This window comes from Epinephelus lanceolatus, chromosome 4, assembly GCF_041903045.1.
Source record: "Epinephelus lanceolatus isolate andai-2023 chromosome 4, ASM4190304v1, whole genome shotgun sequence".
NCBI classification, from domain to species: domain Eukaryota; kingdom Metazoa; phylum Chordata; class Actinopteri; order Perciformes; family Serranidae; genus Epinephelus; species Epinephelus lanceolatus.
In genome coordinates, this window is record NC_135737.1 from 26,501,091 (window position 1) to 26,520,606 (window position 19,516).

General features: G+C 42.7%; 1 protein-coding gene across 1 annotated transcript; it reads left to right on the forward strand.

Moving 5' to 3' along the window:
• Positions 1-2,057: 2,057 nt before the first annotated feature.
• Positions 2,058-19,032, forward strand: egln2 (egl-9 family hypoxia-inducible factor 2). The gene is made up of 6 exons (XM_033631207.2): positions 2,058-2,365; positions 2,875-4,341; positions 13,775-13,894; positions 14,068-14,204; positions 15,990-16,057; positions 16,155-19,032. The coding sequence occupies exons 2-6, from the start codon at positions 3,100-3,102 to the stop codon at positions 16,205-16,207; spliced, it is 1,620 nt and encodes a 539-aa protein (XP_033487098.1). The 5' UTR covers positions 2,058-2,365; positions 2,875-3,099; the 3' UTR covers positions 16,208-19,032.
• The last annotated feature ends 484 nt before the right edge of the window (positions 19,033-19,516 follow it).

The following is a 19,516-nucleotide window of genomic DNA, read 5'->3' on the forward strand; positions in this document are numbered from 1 at the left end:
GTTACACACATACTCTGGTTTGCTTTTAGCCAGCACTTGACCTTTGTTGTAAATTATACATCTGTAATCACCTTGATTTCAAATGGAAACAAATGGAAAAAGCTGATTGTCCAAATTTATACAATATTGTATTTTACAACTGCCATTCATGCTGCTCCTTGTTTCCTATGATTATATTAAAAATATATGGGTGCAATGTTTTTGAGGCTGCAGCGTTCCCAAATTTCTACGTCATTAGGAATGACGCCCACTTTCAGGTGGTGCCATTGAGTAATGCAGGATTTATACTTCTGCGTCGAAACCACATTGTACCTATGGTGTGGGCTCTGCGACATAGCCTACATCGTAGCCTGATGTGCACCTCCCCAGATATGTAACTACATGTCGCGGGCAACGCAGGCCCCCTGTCTATTTTTGTGAGCTGAAACCATTTCGCTTGTTGGCTTGTTGGTTTATTTTCTTTAATTTCACAGATAAGAAACAATAAATTGTGAAGACAATAAAGTCTCCACAAAAATAGCATTAAGTCTTGTGTGTGATTTTTCCTGGCTTTATATGAGCAGAGGAAAGCCGCATCTTCGCTAGGCTAATTTATACAATATAAAATGCCATAGGCTTGTGCTAATGTTAGCATGTCACGTTTGTTTGGAAAATGTTTTTAGTATAAGACAGTTGTTTTGTTGGTGAACCTTGTGAGTTGTAATGGAGCTGAATTTTGTAACGGTACCTTTGATAAATGTTGCCGTTGTCCTTGGCTTCATTTGAGTAGAGAAAAATGTCTGCTAGCCACTAGGCTAATTTATACAATGTAAAATGCTATAGGCTTGTGCTAAAAATATTAGGTAGGCTACGGTGCCAATATCGTCCCCCTGCAGAGCCGGAGACAGCCACCATTTTAGACATGCGCATGTGCGAGTTTCAGAGCCATTGTTTAGATGTGCGTATATGCGAGCTCGAGTGGGCAGATTGTCTGTCAATCACTCTTTAATGTGGCTAATTAGAGGCTCACAATCCCCTGTCAGCCATTTAGCCAGTCACTTCACAGTAGTGGAAGTAGTCAACATTCCAACTCGCGCTAGGTACACCCTGATAATAATGGAATACAGTAACTTCAACCACTGCTTATTTTGGAAGGACCACTGTGAGAAAATGTGTTCTTTGTTTATAGTACAGTTAACAAACATCATAGTTGTTTATTTCTGGCTGCCAGCAATTAGCTAGAACAGCTAGCACACTAGCGCAGCTGGCACATTAACTAAGTTAGCTTTAAAGTTGTCTATTTCGACTTCAAAATAATAATCTAAACAAAGACCATGTTTTCTTGAAGTGGTCGTCCTAAAATGAACTGTGGTGAAAGTTGCTATATTCTTTATTGATCCATGATAAAGGATAAGCAGATAGCGTTAGCTAGCGAGCTAGTGTGCTAGGTAGTAGAAAAGTTTTCTATCTTTTCTTTAGTCAAACGTTTGTGAATACAAGGCTAATGTTATTTTTACAACAATGATCAAATCTATGTATTTACCAATCTGTGTCCGTCAGAGCCTGGTACTCGCATATTTGCATGTCTAAAATGGTGGCTCTGAAACTGGCGCATGCGCACGTCTAAAACGGTGGCCGCTCTCCTGCTCTGCAGGGGGATGCTTCTATACGGAGCAGGGTCTGCCGCATGTACGCGGACGGGGTCAAACATTTAACTCCGCCCATGTTAAGCACCGCCCGAGCAGCACATCGCAGTGTGAGGGTAGTTGTCCTAATCCGCATCTTTTACCACTGACAAAAAGCTCACACTTTATGCATTTAAAGCAGTTGGGAGTGGAGTCCTAATGTGACTTAATTTTCTATTCATGTTTAAAATAGAAACCCTGGTAGAAATAACATGATGGTTCAACTGTATAATCAATAATGTCGCAATCTTTAAAAAGACAAAAATCAGTATTGTTGTGGGACGGTTTGTGTCAGTGCAGCTGAAGGTCGGCCGTAGTAGCAAGTGGTCACATGGTCTGCAAGCACGTAAATGACAGGAGGGAGTGGAAAGAGAAAGCGGGCTGTAGGAGGAGGAGGAGGAGGAGCGGGGGGTGGAGGAGACAGGCAAAAAGTGGGGGATGTTCATCGACACAACAGAAATCACTTTTTTTGGGTGACAGAGGGGACCTCGTTTGGCCCCGGGGATCACCCTCCGTCCCTCGGTTGAGTTGAATGTGTCAGACCGGCGACGGTCGCCGTCTGCTGCCTGGATTTTATTTATAACCGACAAGAAAATTGGATGGGACGCACACACGGGCAAGACAATCCCGGAAATAACATGCGTACTCTCAGCCTGTCACGTACGCTCGCTGAGGATTTGCATTGCTGTAGGCTGCCGTAGGTAAGCATTGGGGGAGCCTTGTAGTTGAAATATACGTGTGTTTTTGACATTGCAGCCAAACATTAAATGCAGTTTACACCCTGAAATATGTTAGGTTCATTTTTTTATAAAGGGCGACATTATTATAAGGCTACTAAGTTGGAAATCGATAGCTGGTGAAGACGAAATAAAGTCATTTAATGGATGTTTCACAGTAGCCATATGAGTTATAATGATAAAAGGCTGCATTTATAGCAGACATTTTATATTTAGTTTCTATTTCAGTCTTATTTTAATGTAAATTATTGTTGGTAAAAGTGAGTTTTATTCCAGTATTAAATATGATTAAATGTAAGCTGCAGTAAATACATGCACTTTTTTCCTTGCCTTATTTTAAATATTATAAGTAGACCTTTATAAATAGACCTGATGCACCGTTTTAATACTGTGGACTAGATTTATTTACTTGTGACAAGTGATCTGCACTGTGCTATTAATAGGCCTAAAGTGTATCATTTTACTCTCCACAGATATCCCGCAACAAAATGTTTATAAGACGGATACAAACAAATACACAGCTTGAGAGTGTTGTATGAGAGTATTTGGTAAAAAATAAGAGCGAGTAAAAGAGGACTTGGACATGAAACTTCTAGTGGCAGTGGCAAAGATCCTCTATATGAGAGAAAGCAGCGGCTCAGCGAGAAAATGAAGCGAGGACGTGAGCTACGTGCGCATCCAGCAGATGACGAGATGAAATGGAGAGCTTGGGACACACGGACCCTTTAAACCCAAGCTCTTCCCTCGGATCCGTAGCTGTTTCAACCACGCAGCAGAGCGTCTTTGGAGCGGCAGAGATTCATCACACGTACCGAGCGGACATGGGGCTTAACGGCGTATGCGCGGCACCGGTCGGGAGTCCGACGGCCGCGGAGTTACTCGCGGGTCTGGCCTCTCAGACCGACTCCCCTGCAATCACAACCCCGACGAAGCTGTCTAAAACCGGCGTGCCGCTCTACAACGGTGGGGTGGTGTCTCCATCTGCCACCGTGGAGGGGAGCCACGCAGGCGTTTTGGCTCACACACCAAACGGTTACCCGGCACAGATAAAAGGGGCGGTGGGGGTGACAGGCGACCCCATGTACCCTCTCACTAGCAGAGCCTCTCTGATGGAGAACGGGGACCGGGCAGCTCATGAGAAGTGTCCTTCACTGATGAGGAGAATCAATGGTGACCTGAAAGCCAGGCAGGTGCAACAGAAACGCAGAGGTGGGGAGAATCGGGACATGGGGTCAGGAGCTCCTCATGGCCTCACAATGGAGTCACCCGGGTCAGGAAGTTCTGTGGACTCGGCTTTTGCTTCTGGGGACTTGGACTGTAAGCGGAGACGGTTGGCAGATGAAAGTGTTGCTCACAAATCTTCAGAGGCCTCCAGAGTGGCCCGAGTGGTCGCCCCGCTCGCCAACTGCAGCAACAGTTCCCATAGCAACCAAATGACTGTCAATCATGTGCACTGTGTCACTCCCCAATCTCCCTTCACCCCTCATACTAACCAGCACACCGGACATAAAGTGGCCTCCTCAGGACCGCTAGCTGCACCCAGCCAGACCTCCCCCGTCGAGGCTAAGTGCATCCCGACTCCACCACCTCCAGCAAGGGCAGGCTGGTCGGCAGAGCACATAGCCCAGCAGTACATCATCCCCTGCATGAAATACTATGGCATCTGTCTGAAGGACAACTTCCTGGGCCCTGAGCTGGGCAGCAGGGTCCTGGATGAGGTGGAGGTCCTAAACCGCAGCGGGAAATTTCGGGGTGGGCAGCTGGTGAGCCAGAAGAACATCCCCTCTCGGAGCATCCGAGGTGACCAGATAGCCTGGGTGGAGGGAGGACAGCCCGGGTGCGAGAGCATCGGGGCACTGATGGCTCACATCGATGAGGCCGTCATGTACAGCGCTGCCAATGGACAGCTGGGGGACTGCGTCATCAATGGACGCACCAAGGTGAGAGGAGGTACAGGGTGGGGACAGGTAGGGTCGGGTAAGAGAACGTCAGGCAGGGGTATGTTTTCTACCAGAGAAAACACAGGCTACATACAAACCAGACAGTGTGATAACATCATTTGAGCAAGTGATTGGTTTGTGTCATGTCTGGTCTATTCTATCTCTGCTTCTCTAACGCCGACATGTAGGCAGGCAAACACACACTCACTCACAGTGGGACAACGAGCTGGACGTCAGGTAGGATGTCAGGATGAGCTCTGCTGTGTTTCTGGCACGTGAGCTAGATAAGGGGGGCTGTGGGCCAAGCCTTCCCCCCCAAAACTGGCACTGTGCCTGAGTTTAGGCCTGCCTAAGTTTGCCCCTGCCGTCATACCACTGGTACCCAGAAAGAAAAACTCTCTGTATCTCCTCTGCCATCACTAAATCTCTGCCTTTGAAGACAACCTCGATCAGCGCTTTTACCCATACAAACACAGCACTGACGTCGTAGGAGAGATGTTTGTTTTCTTTATATTTTTCCTTTATTTCACCGCTACTACGCTGCATGCTTCAGCTCCTCTTTTCGACTGATACTTATCAAATGCAACGCACCTAAGAGTGCGCTAAACACTGAATGACTACAGAGCCTATAACTATTTTAATTCCCTCTAGTCCACAGACGGCCTGACAGGCAGTCATTTTCTCTGTCCTGCACATAGCTGTGGACATTGTTTGCAAGACAGGGAACCCCCCCTCCCTCTCCTCCCCTGCAGTGACGCAGTCCTCTGTTATCTGACCCAGGTAATGTCAGTGACCCGCTCTGACTAAAGTCCAGTGTATTTTCCATCTTGAATCTGTATGTACACTCCCCAGTCAAGTCATCACTATGGTTTTTTTCCTGTAAAATGGAAAAACAGTGGAAGAGTCCACCTCTCCCTGTATTCTGTAACTGTGTTATTTAAAAATATAGTGTCATGGTCCGTTTCTGTATCAGCCGTGAGTTAACCATTACGTGCCAGTCTAGACTGTTATCCAACATGTTGTCAGTGTTGCTGCAGCCCCCTTGTTTGGTCAGGATTTACAACAGATAGAGGCAATATTGAATGGTGTGATTAAGTTAATCTGGCTTTTTCTAAATCACAGACTTCCAAATGAAAGCTCAAAAAAGAGGGAGATGGTGAAACATTAGTATTTTAATGCATTTCTGTCAGAAGAGGTCAGTTTGACACAGTGTAACCTGTGTAAAATGATCAAACTGGTGGTGTCCCATGTGGGGAGTAAATCTAGGAGGGCTCTCGATGAATCCCATGTCTGATCTGATGTGGAAAAAGAGAGACTGCATTATTGCTCCCTATGGGAAAATTAGACGAAAGCTGCTACCTGCAAGCTGTCAACCCCAGGTTAACTTCTGTAGTCTCTGCCTAATCAACTGAGCTGTAAACAAGACTGTTGCGTAAGTGTTCACAAGCATACAAACAGCATTTTTAAAGCAAAGTGGCCATTTACTGTGATTAAATGCACACAGGTGTGAGAATTTGTCTGAAGTCACATCTATCTCACCTCCATGTTTGATATAAACATCCTCAGTTTTTTCTCCTCTCTTCCCAGTGTATTGGCCCCACAGCCTCGTTCACCCCATCTGTGCACACCACACACAGCACCTTACCCACCTTACCCACTGTGCGTCGAGTCATTTACATAAGCTCGAGGCTAGTGTTTAAACAGCACTTGGTCGGGCCTGCCTCAGCAGCTTTTGCTCTCGAACGTGGGCTGACTGAGCTGCTTTCAGGTGAAACCCACGACTAGTCTGTGACAAACTGACAGCAAAACGGGAAAGCTGAGTGACAACAATGGAGGGAGGGAGCTAACATATGTCTGATTTTTCCATGATTGTGTAAATCTGTATTTAAGAGTGCGAAATACTTCTGCCTACCGCTGAGCTGGATTCTACTGCGTACGAATGTGGTCTCATTTAGCAAAAGACATAAAAAACCCCTCTTCATCTCTTCATGCTTCAAGCTGCACCTTCCTTTCATGACTGAAGTAGATTTAATCGGTGAAATCAACAACACATCAAAGATGTCACATTGATTCTCCTGCCTGTTCTGAAGGAGAGGCAGCTCATTTAGTTTAAAAGAAGAAAACATTTGAGCATTGTAACCTCACTTGATCGCGATTATGCTTATAATCAGTGCATACTTTGAAGAGGTGAATATAAAATGTATGCCAGACATGTTTCTTTCCTTGTGTCGTTTAGATTGGCACTTGTATGAGGCTTGACATCTGTTAAGAGAAGTGAAACAAGATTTTAGGACAGGAAGAGTTTCTTCTGGGGTTGCCAAGTTTGCATTGATGGGCGTCAGCCTTGTTTGATTCTTTTGTTTAGGTGTTTGTCTTTACCTTCCAGAGCCTTTTTAGGATGCAATTTTGTGTTCATCTGTTGCTCACTAGGTTAATACTTTCGTTTTATGTAGCATGGTGATGACTAACCGTGTGATTCCCAGGTTAGAATTGCCAAACACCAACTGTTCTTGGCCAGATCTCCCTGTTTACCCTTGGTAGAGCAAAAAAAAAAAGTTCAATGTTGCACAATACAAAATGTCCTGACTGGGTGTTCCTGTAGGAGAGTGCGTGGCAATAGATTCAATGATGAAGTGTACTCCAGGAGAGAGGAAGTGATGGTAAAAGAAAATAGGAGGATCAGGGAGGAGTACATCCAGATAGGTCACTGCGTCTTTTCTGCCTTCCTAATCCCTGCAACCTTTCCCTCTTGTCCTTTGTTCTGACCTCCATTCCCTTTCCTCTGTTCTTTACTTCACTCCTTCTCTCCTTCATTTTATCAACCCCCTTGTTCGTCACTCGGACAAAATATTTCCCAGCCGTTACCTTGGTAACAGGCCCATACAAAATCGAGCTCTGTATTGTGTATGAATGTGATGTAGAGGGAAGAAGAGGGGCTGGCAATGGCCAAAATAATGCCTCACCAGCAGTGGGTAATATCTCTGTACTCTGACTCATGTTAGTCAGCAGGAGCTGTCTGTGACAGACAGTCGGAAGGATCATGGTGTTAACAATGCTAACTCTGTTAAAATAGTGAAGGGTAAAGGTGGCAAAGTCTTGTACTATGTGGAAAAGACGTAACAACTCAGCGCCAGGAACAAGACACACAAAGCGGGAGGGGATAGACTGGAAGTGAGAGTGGAAGGAGCTGGGAGATGGGGTGCAGGGAGTGGGAGGATAGCGTCGATGGAGTGAAAAGGGGTGATGCAGCAGAGGCTTCGGTATAATGAGAGTGTCTGCTGCAGCAGCTTGTCCTCAGATGCCCCTCCTAGAGCTCAGCAGTGCCGCCATGCAGGCAGGAGCTTGAAGTCATACACAAATACACACAATGCAGCTACAGGCCTCCTAGCTAGCTGATATGGATGGATAGACAGACAGATACATTTCTCATTTTGGTGTTAGCTTAGTCTCAGTTCAGACAAAGCAATTCTGCTAATCCTTAGCAGATAATATTTGCCCTCAAGGTGGCGTTAATGACATGATTTGTGTTTATTTGGGTTTCCCTCATTGCAGCATCAACCAAAATCATTTGCCATTTGTGTCAGTCAACATTACAGTTAAATATCTGGTAAATTAACGGGACACTTTGCCGATCTTCAACCAGCTCTGTATCGTAATAACGTGGGTAGTATGTGTAAATAAACTGTTAAACGTCCCTCCATCTTACCTGCATCCACATCTCCCTGCTCATCTCTCAGCTCCAATTTCAGTTGTGAAATGTCTGCTGGGCCTTGGGTTGTTGCCTGAGCTACAGATTGTACTTCAGCATTTTCGTATACCTGCCACCACTGACGCTAAGAATAAAGAAGCAGATAGAGAGAGACAGACCTTTCCCTTTCACTTTGTCTCTCAAACTCAGACCAAACTGAAAAACTAGGCAGTCCTGATCAAATATAAAAAAGAATCTGTTACTGTATCGCCTATTTTTCCCCTTAAATGTCTTCAGAAACATATTTTAGTGCCCTGTTTGGCTGTAATACAAGAATTTGTGAACAGTAAGTGGCCGTCATGCTGTTATTAAAATGGAGGCTGGAAATACTGACTCAAACTGTAAAACTAAGCAATACTGAACCAAGATTCTGTTACTGCGTTGCCTTTTTCTTGCTTAAAGTGTCCTCAGAAACATATTTTAGTGTACTGTTTAACTGTAATTTGAGATTGTTCGTCACCAGCCAGCTGCCATTTTGTTCCCTGGGGACAAACAGACAAGCTCAAATTATGTCTTCCACCAGCAGGGGTGTTTATTGGTCCGGTGTGGTGCAGTACGTTCTGGTAGTTGTAGGTTTTATACCTACTGTGCAAAAGCACATGTCATAACACTTTTTCTGTGTTTTCTCTGGTCCTGTAGCACCAATTTCAAAAGTATGTGTGTCTTCCTACTGCACAGACAGCCTAGTTGTATGAATAGACCATCGTTCCAGCAGAGAAATACTTCTTTAAGTAGTCCAGGTGGTGTTTTTAAGTAAAGGCTGCTTGGTTTTTGTGATTTTTTTCATATCTAAATGTGATAACAATTAGTCAATTAATCAGTCAGTTGGCAGAAAATTAATCAGCGACTATTTAAGTAATCAGTTCATTGTTTTAGTCATTGTTCAAGAAAAGTGCCAAACATTCTCTGACACCATCTGCTAATTGCCTTTTTTTTAATCTCATCTTAAGTTTACTATCTTTGGGTTTTGGACTGCTCATCAGATATAACAAGCATTTGAAGACATCACCTTAATTTAATGTAGTATCCATTTAAATTCTAAGTTTCTGACATTTACAGACCTAATATTTATTCAAATATGAAAATAATTGTCCAGTAAATTAGATAAACAGTTCATTATAATCTTTGGTCCCACCCAACTCTGCACACTCACTTACACACACTGTATTTCTACATCATAACGTTTAGAGATGACTCATGCATAACGAGCGCCATTGGGGCCAAAGCAGGACTGACTCATAAGGGCTAAGCATGGATTCATAACTTTTTTTGGTTTTATGTTCGCATAATATCCAAACTACATGACAGCTGAATATTTGTTTGTGTTTCAATTCCACCATCTGTCCCTAATTTAAGATACAGAGAGATGCTCCTTCTCCAAATATGGTGACTGCCAAAAACATTCCAGAAGTGCAGTAACTTGCATGAAGTTCAGCCTGTTTTCTCTTGTATCAGTGCAAGCAATGTGCGACCAGCCTTTGCACATTCATGGGACATTACAGATATCATTGTGGTTGGTGCTGTGTGTGAATATGGCCGATAATTTGTAACCATAGTGATGAAACCCTCTTATGGACCATTTCACTGGAATTGCATTGCTGGGTAACAGCTTGAGTCCGTGTTTACTTCCTGTCAGCTGATGTCATTGACATACACTGCTAAACATTCAACAGGAAATACAAAGGGGCCCATTAAGGATGTTTATGTGGTCAAGTTTGAAACGGTCTTTAGTAAGAAAAACAAAAGTGTGTCTACCTTCACACACACACACACACACAGATCAGCTTCTCTTGGAAGATGAAACCAGTCTGGTGTTGTTGTTTATGTAGCAGTAAATCCATAAGTATGTTAGGAAGCTGGGTACGTTAGCAGATGGCACTCACTTGGACCAGAGGTTATCATGTCCTCAGAAGCCATTATCCAGCCAGAAGCAGTAACATAGCGGTGAAATTTACTGAATAACGAGGCATGATGTGTGCCAGGACAGATATAACCTGGGAGTGACAAAGCAGTTCATAATTAAACTTAATTCACCCACTTGTATCTCATTCACTTCTCTCAAATCCAATCTGGTAGCAACTATTAATAATGGCTGATCCTGATTTATATCATGCACTGTGTCACCCAGGTTGCTTGTGAGTAATCACCTGTGGAAATTAAGCAAGATGGCGATGGGACCTGAAGGATAGTGAATCAAGTGGTTTCAACACTGGAGATGGCAAACATCTGTCGTGCTGAACAAGACCCTGGCCCTCTCCCAACAAGGACTCGCATACTGTGATGCATGTTTTCCGATAACCCACAGGAGCTCAGGGTTGTCCCACTGTGAAACTGAGAGGACTTTGGGGATCCTTTCAGACTTTTTGAGCCAAGTTTTCAATGTAGCAGCGTTTGCTTGAAGAAGTGATCATTTCACACATGCAAACAAACATGCGGAAGTAGCGGATGTGATTCGTCGTTGTCATTACAAAATTGGTTGTTTCTGCTGTCAGTTACATTGATTAAGTCATGGCAGGTGGCCAACAAAATCTTGGTCAGCCCAGGAGTCCATGGCCTGACCCCATGGGTTCAACACAAGCACACAAACACCAGACTTTGACCCAGGAGAGCAGCGTTTGAGAACAGCAAACAAAAACATAAGTTGTAGCATTTGTGGCATTCAAAGCTAGATGTTTTTGTAGCATCATTCGCGATCTTTTCCTAACCACAACCAAATAGTTTTGTTGCCTAAACCTAACTGCTGACACCTTCTGTGAAGATACAATGAGAAAGGCTTCCCCCTGCATTATTTTAGTGACGGAACGGCATCAGCCCCAGCAGCAAAATGTCAGTAGGGATGACATGTTGGATTTAATATATTGTATATCGATATAGATATTGGACCATAGATATCCAGATCCAGATATATAACTGAGGTACTGGAAATGGTTTTGAGAGAAAAAAATGACCAACAAAACCAGACCTTGAGTAAATTCTTGAGTGTTTCCACAATCATCATGTTAACCCCTATTATCCCTGTCACAGACATGCATACAGTATATTCTTCCCCTTAGTCTTTCTCCTTGACAAACAGTGCTCGCTGTGTTTGTTCACGCTTATCTAGCCCCTCACCCCTCTCTCTACCATCGCTCCTCTTATCAGAATATGTGCGCAGCATTGGAGCTTATTTTTGTTCTCGTTCACGACAGCCTGTTCTCTATGCTCGGCTGTCACCTTGACAGCCCGGGTATCTGCCCAGCGATGCCATTAGGCCATTAATGGTTGCGCCTGGCAGACAGGTGGTTGGTGCCAATTAGACTTTAACTCACTGTGGGCACAGATGTCGGCTGAGATGAAGGCGCAAGGAGGGCAGGAACGACATCGATAGGATCGAGACATGCTGTGTCACGCTGTGTAACTGAACATGTTGTGTGTGCATGTGTGTGTGAGTCACTAACAGTAGGGGATTGAAACCATGTGGATGTATGTGGAACTGGTTTGAATATTAGTGATGTGTTTTAGTGCCTGGGGTTAGTTTAGAATGAATGCCATAACCCTCCTCTTAAATTATAAGCCTGTCTTGTGCAAGAGTTGAAGGAGACATCATGTATGTTTGTATGTGTGTGTGTGTGTGTGTTGCGTTTATGCTGCAGGCTAGGGCTGAGCTGTCTGGTGTGGCATATTACATGTTAATCGCTGTTAATTACAGTTGTTAAGACTGTTAGCAGTTTGATAAAAGCTATTTGCTAGGAAAACATTCTTCCTTAAATACATGCACACCCAGAATAATCACTCTCATCCTCATATGTGTAGAGCGAAAATCCATCCTTGAACTCATGCTCCGTAGTGCTACTAGTGGTCAGAAACTCCAGAGTGTACCTTTAACTGAAGGGCTGCTTTAATAAGAAAACACAGAAATGAAGAGATCAAATAACAGAAGTCTAGAAAAGTAAAAGAAACGTCACAGTTTTTTTCCCTGCAGTCTTAATAACCCTACCACTGACAAAATGATTCACTCATACTGTGATCAGCTGACAAGTTTGAACGAATCTAAATCGCATTCAGATTACTGTAATGTTTCTGATGGTCTTTATGTCTGCACACATATTTTCTTGGGTGCATTTGATGTTAATTTTGTCGCAGCAGGTCTGCTCGTCAGTTGGAGCCCCGGAGCAAGGGGTCCAGAGTTTAATGAGCTCTGACTGCGAGCGTCGGTCAGTAATGAGAGCTGACAATGGCCACTGAACAGAGTCACACACATCACAACCAAACTCACTTGGCTGTCACTGAGTGGGGAAACATCACAAGAGAAAGAGGGGGAGGGAGGACTGTGCGCTCTCTGACCAAAGCCCTCCTACACAAAATGTCACTTTTGTTTACGTTTAACACACAACACAACAACAGGTGTGTTTGTCTTAGAAATCTATACGAGCATTGTTTGATCTCCTCGGGGTTAGGACTCTCACATTGTAGTGCGAGGGCTTAAACGATAGCGTGAGGCGAGTCAGATCGATACTGCAGCAGTGCACAACCTGTTAGTCATGAATGATAGTGTCCCAGAACGGAGCTGAAGTGATGCAGTGACTCCTGATATTGTAACGTCTGCTTCCCATGCAGAACAATATAAGTCAGGACAGTGACAGTATCTTTTTTATAGTCAGCCTAGAGAGATAAAGCAGAAGTTATTACTCTACATGCTGCCAATGATCATCACCTAGAATCTCCTTCTGCTGGCATGTCAGTCAGTGATTCACTTGTACACTGTCTCCTTCTCCGTCTCAGCTGAGCAGGGAAGACTGAACGTTTGCTACAGCCACCAGAGACAGTTTGGGAAGTATTTACACAGCTGAAACTTGAGCCGATAATATGTCATAGTGACACAAGCTCTGCTCAGTTTCACCCTGGTGCAGTACATTCACAGTCCTATGGTCCTGTAACACTGACCGAATAAGTCTCACGTAGATCTCGGTTTCCTCAGGTTCCCCGGGGAAAGCAGCGCTCTCCAGCTTCATAGCCTCCGACACATGGATGTCAAGGAGGGGAAATACCAGCGCGAGACCATTGTTTGAACGTGGATACTCTATCTGCAGATCATTTCGTACAGCTGGACTCTTGTGACTGTGCTTCACAAATTACATCATGGGATATTGTATTAAGAATGCAGTCTACCCGGGAAATTTGGAGAAAATAAACCTCAAAGAAGTATTTTACTGCTCTTTCCATAAAACTAAGCAGTAGATAGACACAAATACTTTTGGAATGAGTGCTACATAACCTTAGAAAACAGAGAAAGGGTAGGAAGAGGTAGAAAACCTACACTGCTGATCAGTGCTACCTAGTTTTACTGTTTGATCTGAGTTTGAAAGAACCAGAGGGGCAGGTCTCTCTTTCTGCCTTTATACTCTTTGTGTCCGTGGTGGCGGGCATATGAAAATGCGGAAGTACAATCTTTAGTTTGAGCAACATCCCTAGAGCCAGCACAAATTGGAGCTGGTAGATGAGCAGGGAGATCTGGACGCTGGTAAAATAGAGGGAAGTTTACCACAGGTCATTTACACACTACCTACAAAGCGGGTGGAAAAATGGCAAAGTATCCCTTTAAGTCATCAACCAGGATGTGTGTTCAAAACCTTTTTTTATGATGGTGCATCAGGTGCTTGCTTGTGGTCTAAATGCACAACTAATGATCCTGTTCCCTCTGTTTAGGCAATGGTTGCTTGTTACCCGGGGAACGGGGCGGGGTACGTCCGTCATGTTGACAACCCTAACGGTGACGGACGTTGCATCACGTGTATCTACTATCTCAACAAGAACTGGGATGTCAAGGTACAGTCACAAGATCATGACTAGTTTGGCTTATAAAATGATTAAAACAAACCCCACTTCCTCACAAAAATCATGTATTTCCAGTGAAGTCAAAAAACGCACCACATGCAGACTCAAGCTGAAATATCTCTAACTTGTGTGACTGTGTGCTCTCTCTGTATGTGCGCTTGTAGAAACAAGGAGGGATGCTGCAGATCTACCCTGAAGGCAAAAATGTGGTGGCCAACATCGAACCTCTGTTTGACCGGCTGCTCATCTTCTGGTCTGACCGCAGGAACCCACACGAAGTCAAGCCGGCCTTCGCCACTCGGTCAGTAACTCGGGTCTCACATGCACACACACACTCTTGATTATGTGTGGGAAGAGACAGGGCACACTGCCAATACTTTCAGCTGTGTATATCTAGTATATTTTAGTGCGCTCAGTAATGTAAATACCTATACTTCTTAGTTACCATATAATGAAAATAAACTGAAAATGAATTGTTGAATCATTTAACACAGTTTCCATTGAAAACGTAATATTTATAATACATTTGTTATAAGTCAAGCAGGTTAAGGGCACAAAAATACACACACACATGCACACACAGAGAGATGTATTGCTGTTTTAGCGTCCTGCCTCCTCTATTTCCTTTTTCCTGCTCTTGTCTCTCCTTCAGAATTTTGTCAGGGATGCTTGTTTCCTAATTGATTTAATCACTTAAAAGGTGACTGAAATTCAATGATATTGACCTGACACCATTAGACACTTGTGTAAACCCCTGCGCACCTACAGTTATTTACATCGTAGCTCCAAATGATCCATCAAGGGCATGTGACACGTTCTCTTTCACTCCTGCCTTTCCTCCGCTCCTCTCCATCTGACTGCTGGGGGGCGAGGTGGAGCCGGAGGCAGGAAGTATGTGTTTCCTGAGGGGGTCGGCGGGAGGGAGAGGGGAGGAAGGTTCGATTGCAGGACTCGTGCTGGAGCGGCACAGACATGAGAGACAGGAATAAACAACACAGCCCCACTGGAGAGACTAGAAACTGGAGGAGTTAACCCTCCACTGCCCTGGAGATCTGCTGCAGTCTGCCGTCCACTGTCATACAAGACTTTTTATTTTGTAACTTGTCGTCTCTAGCTGGGTCAGAAAAGACCTTTCGAAGGCTAATTTTTGCCCTTCTGATTTTTCAAGGGCAAATTGGGGCAAATTGGTCATATATCTCAGACAGTTTTACTTTCTATCTTATGTCACAGCCATTTCACGGTCTTTTTATTGGCAATTTTGCTTAAATTCGAAGCCCCTCTCTAGGCACGTTTTAAAGTATGTAAAATATTTTTGTTTAGCAGGGTGTCCCAGATAAAAAAGCCACAAAGAGGCGAGAAGGTCTACTCTTTCTCCATTATTGAGAAATCGGGGATCTGGCCTCTGTACCGCCCACCACTGCTACTTGCGCTAGGCTAATCATTGAATTAGTGTTAGAGGTAACATCGTAAAGATTCAGCTTATGATGTTTGTTAGCCTGTAGGCTAACTGGCAGTCGCTGACGCAGCTTTAATGGTTGTGAAACACTGCTGTGATGGGGTTTTTGGTAGAGGAGGGAAACTCCAAGGTCCAGTTGACATCCAAAAACTGCACACTCTATCATGTTTGTTGTCAAAACTTTAACTATGCCAATACGAACTCTGCTGCCTGTACCAACAAGTTCGCTCAGCTCTCTGAGGTTTCAGGTTTCTTTGCCGGTGTTGAGTTGACAGCTGATCCTCCGGGGATATATGTTTCCCATATTAGACATCGATTGGCTTTCGAATTTATGATGTACCTAATCGAGCTTGCCTGAATCTCAGATTTAAGGGCAAGTGCACAGACATGGCCGCCTTCAGTAGAAGAATGTGAAAACACCTCTCTAGTGACAAACTGTGCGCAGATACAAGTCAATGTAGTCAAGGTCAGACATTTTAGGGGATTTAAACAGAAGAAAAACACACCTGTAAGTGGAGGGGATCATTTGTGACACAGCTCAGTTTTGTCTACCAGTTATTTATTGTACTGACTAAAGAGATTAGCTTTTGACCAAGTGTTTTAACATCTCCTCTTCCTTGTGTTTTACAGCTATGCCATCACAGTCTGGTACTTTGATGCCAAAGAGAGAGCTGAAGCTAAAGAGAAATACAGATTGGGTAAGTTTCTTAACAGTCATAGTGTTAATGTATCACCTCTTTAGTGCAAATTAATATCGTATGTGACTAACATGCTCTTTCTCTATTGTTTGTGCAGCAACAGGACAGAAAGGTGTTCAAGTGCCTGTCACCCAAAACAGCAGGACATAAATCTTATCCAATTACTGGAGAGCACTCTGAAAGCATTATGTGCCTTCCTGGACTACTAATGGACGTCACGATGGAAAAAGGGAGACATCGTTAAAACTGTCAGTCACCAACGCAGCTCCGTGCCACTCTTACAGTGTCAGCTGTCACATTCACATCAAGGACTGTGATGTAATGTTTCGCTGCCACGTGACGAGGCTGCTGATCAAAGACGTGGCAGATACAGAGCACAACAGACTTGATTGTGTGGCCAAGGTGAGATCAGAGTTGTGCAGAAGTCATGGCAAAAGGAGAAGAAAAGAACTTCAATATCTTGCTGAATCAAGTATGAAGACAAGAAACTAAGAAAAAAAAACAAATCTCCTTAATTTTATTTTGTTGCAGTTTTGCCTGTTTGGTTAGCAGTGATGTTGTGATGTGTTAAGAAATTATTGTTTTACTCTGATCTGGTGTCATTTTTAATTCAAACACAAGGAGCATCAATGATGAATCAGTGGGAAAAGGGGAGCAAGGAGAAGAAATCAGCAGCATTGTCCCTGAAATTCCATATCTCTCATTGTGTGTTATGTGATCCCCTTGTCTCATGACGTGGGCAAATGTGTATGTGTGGTCAGTGTAAAAATAGAGGCACGGAAAAGAATGGAAAGTTGCCCTTTGGCATTTATTCAGTCAGTCCAGGCTCAAGCACTAACCTTAAACATTACAGGGACGCACTTAAAACTTGCATGAGGACAACTCAACACTGTAGTTTTACCCTACATAGCACACTAAGTGAAGATCAAGAAGTGTTTATGGACTTCATTACAAAAACAGACAACTGTCTGCAACAGCCACAAAATCGCTCAATAGTAATCCAGCATGGGTCTTTCTTTTTAGTATTGTTTTTGCAGTTGGAATGTGTGAAGCAGATTTTCAAGACTGCATGTAGAGTACTCAGAGGTTTACTACATAACGGATGTGCAGTGCCCTGTATAGGACGTGGCTCACACTTGAGGGGAGACACCCCAGGTGAAAATGTAGTCTGGTCAATTTTGAGATTTTGGGCTATTTTGCATCCATAAGAGACATTCAGATGAGTGGAAAGAAAATGTCCAAAAACACATTTAGGTGTTTATTTTCTCTGGAAATATATGCAAAAATCATACTTAATTAGATAATACCTAATTTGCATATTTAACCCTTTGAAACCTGAGCAAATTGGCTTAATGTCTTCTAAAAAAAATGGTAGGAAGGCAATCAGCAAAAACAGAAGAAATGACTACACTTTTGCAAGAAATTAGTAGATAAACAAAAAAACAAGAAAATTTGTAAAGTAAAAAAAATGTGAAAAAAATTGTCACAAAAAATGAAGGGGGGGGGGAAACAAATTAAAAAGCTTGAAAAAGTGCTTAAAAATTATTTTAAAAATTCTGAAGCATCATTTTAAACTAATAGTCACAATTATAAATATAGATTTTCCCTATTTTTTTTTAATATATATTTTATATATTTTTTTATCTATTACTTTTTTGCAATTTGTGACACATTTCTCACCAAGTTGCTCATTGCATTTTTTCCTATGTTTGTAAAAGAAATCGCACCAATTCGCTCAGGGTTCAAAGGTTTAAATACTTGGCAAAGGTGTATTAAAGCAGCGCAAGAACAGTGATGTCGCTCCAGGTTTCTAAGGGTTAAACATAAAATTAAAAAAAAATTGTAATACAAAAAAATAATCGTCTTAATAGTAAAGTAATCAAGATATCGTGAAGATTTAGCATGATATCTATCAGTTAAATTTTTTACCCTACTCATCTGTCTTATTCTTTTGTCTAAAAATGTGTGGAATTTGACAATACATATGTTTAAAGGCCATTTTCTCACACTCTGCGCCAGAAATCTCAGCTTCAGTATCACTTACATACAGCAAACGTTTCAGTTTTATTCCTCTCTATATTCAGAAGGTTTTTACAGAGGAGGTTGTTCACCTATCACTCACAGCCGGATTTATAGAGCATTTTAATCCTAAGAAAATGTTGAAAATTGATGAGTGATCCCAAAACCCCCTCTTTAAAAACCTTTGACTCTGATGTGTCAATAAAATAAGAATTTTGAGCCTGGCTTTAATCAATGCTCAGATTTTTGTTTTTTAAATGTATGCAAATTAGTGCATGTTTAATAAGATAAAGAATCATTTGTATATTTAAACATAAAGATTTCCAAAAACTTGGAATACAAAAAAATAATTGTCTTAGTGTAAGTAATCAACCGGGGACGTTTCATAGTGATATTTATTAGTTACCCACTCACCTGTAGTGTCTCCCCCTGAGACAGGAGGCAAGCTTTCCAATGGCTCTAAACAGGGTTTGATGTTTGATCAGTGTGCTCTTTCTCTTTCTGTGTGTGTGTGTGTGTGTGGGTGTGGGGGTGTGTGTACATTAACTTGTATGCACACCCAGCTTGACTCTTACCTGTTAACAAGATAGAAACAATATGTAACAGCAGTGCGGACACTGTCAGACAAAACTTGTGCCCTAACAAAAGACCATTTACAGTATAAAGCACAGAGTTAAGATACGCTGCAGGGTCACACTGCCTGCTTGTGTGTGGGATTGACTGTTTGTGTGTAAATGTGTACTTGCACATGTATGTGACAATTTCTGCTGTCTCTAAGAGGGTGGCAGGTCTCAGTGTATTTTAGACTGGTTTAAAGAGAAGGTTATTTTTAAATAAGCACTTTATTGTTTGTGTGAATGATAGAAAAACTATAACTAAAAATGTAGATTAATGCCTTTATGCTGTGGAAAATATGGTCATTCAAATGCAATAGAAACTAAAACAATGAGAACAAATTAAAATGGTTTGCTTTTTTTTTTTTTTTTGAATATTTAATTAAAACCCGTCTGTTTCTGTAAACAAAGAATTTGTAATTGATTTACTGGGAAAAGAAAATCTCTGCATCTTTATCCCAGCTATATTCAGCTCGAGAGACGAGACCAAGACAGCCGCACCAGGCATGTTTTCGAAATAAAGTCAGCCTCAGTCATGTGTGAGGGATCAGAACACAGGCAACTAATTGCGGGGCATGCTTTGAATATCAGAAACCAAATCTTTCTGGAGATGGCACGTGCTGAAAATAAACAGCGACAGCCTCTTTAAAAGTCTGTCGGAAGAGTTTTCGGTTATTAGCTTACTAGACTTGGCAAACTTTTTTAAGCTTCTAGACTTATTGGAAAGGAAAGTACACCAAAGTGCTTGTGTAAGTTCCAGTTTGAGGGCAGCGAGGAGGAGTTTATGGTTATTAATAAACTTTGTGCTTTGTGAAATATGACAAGA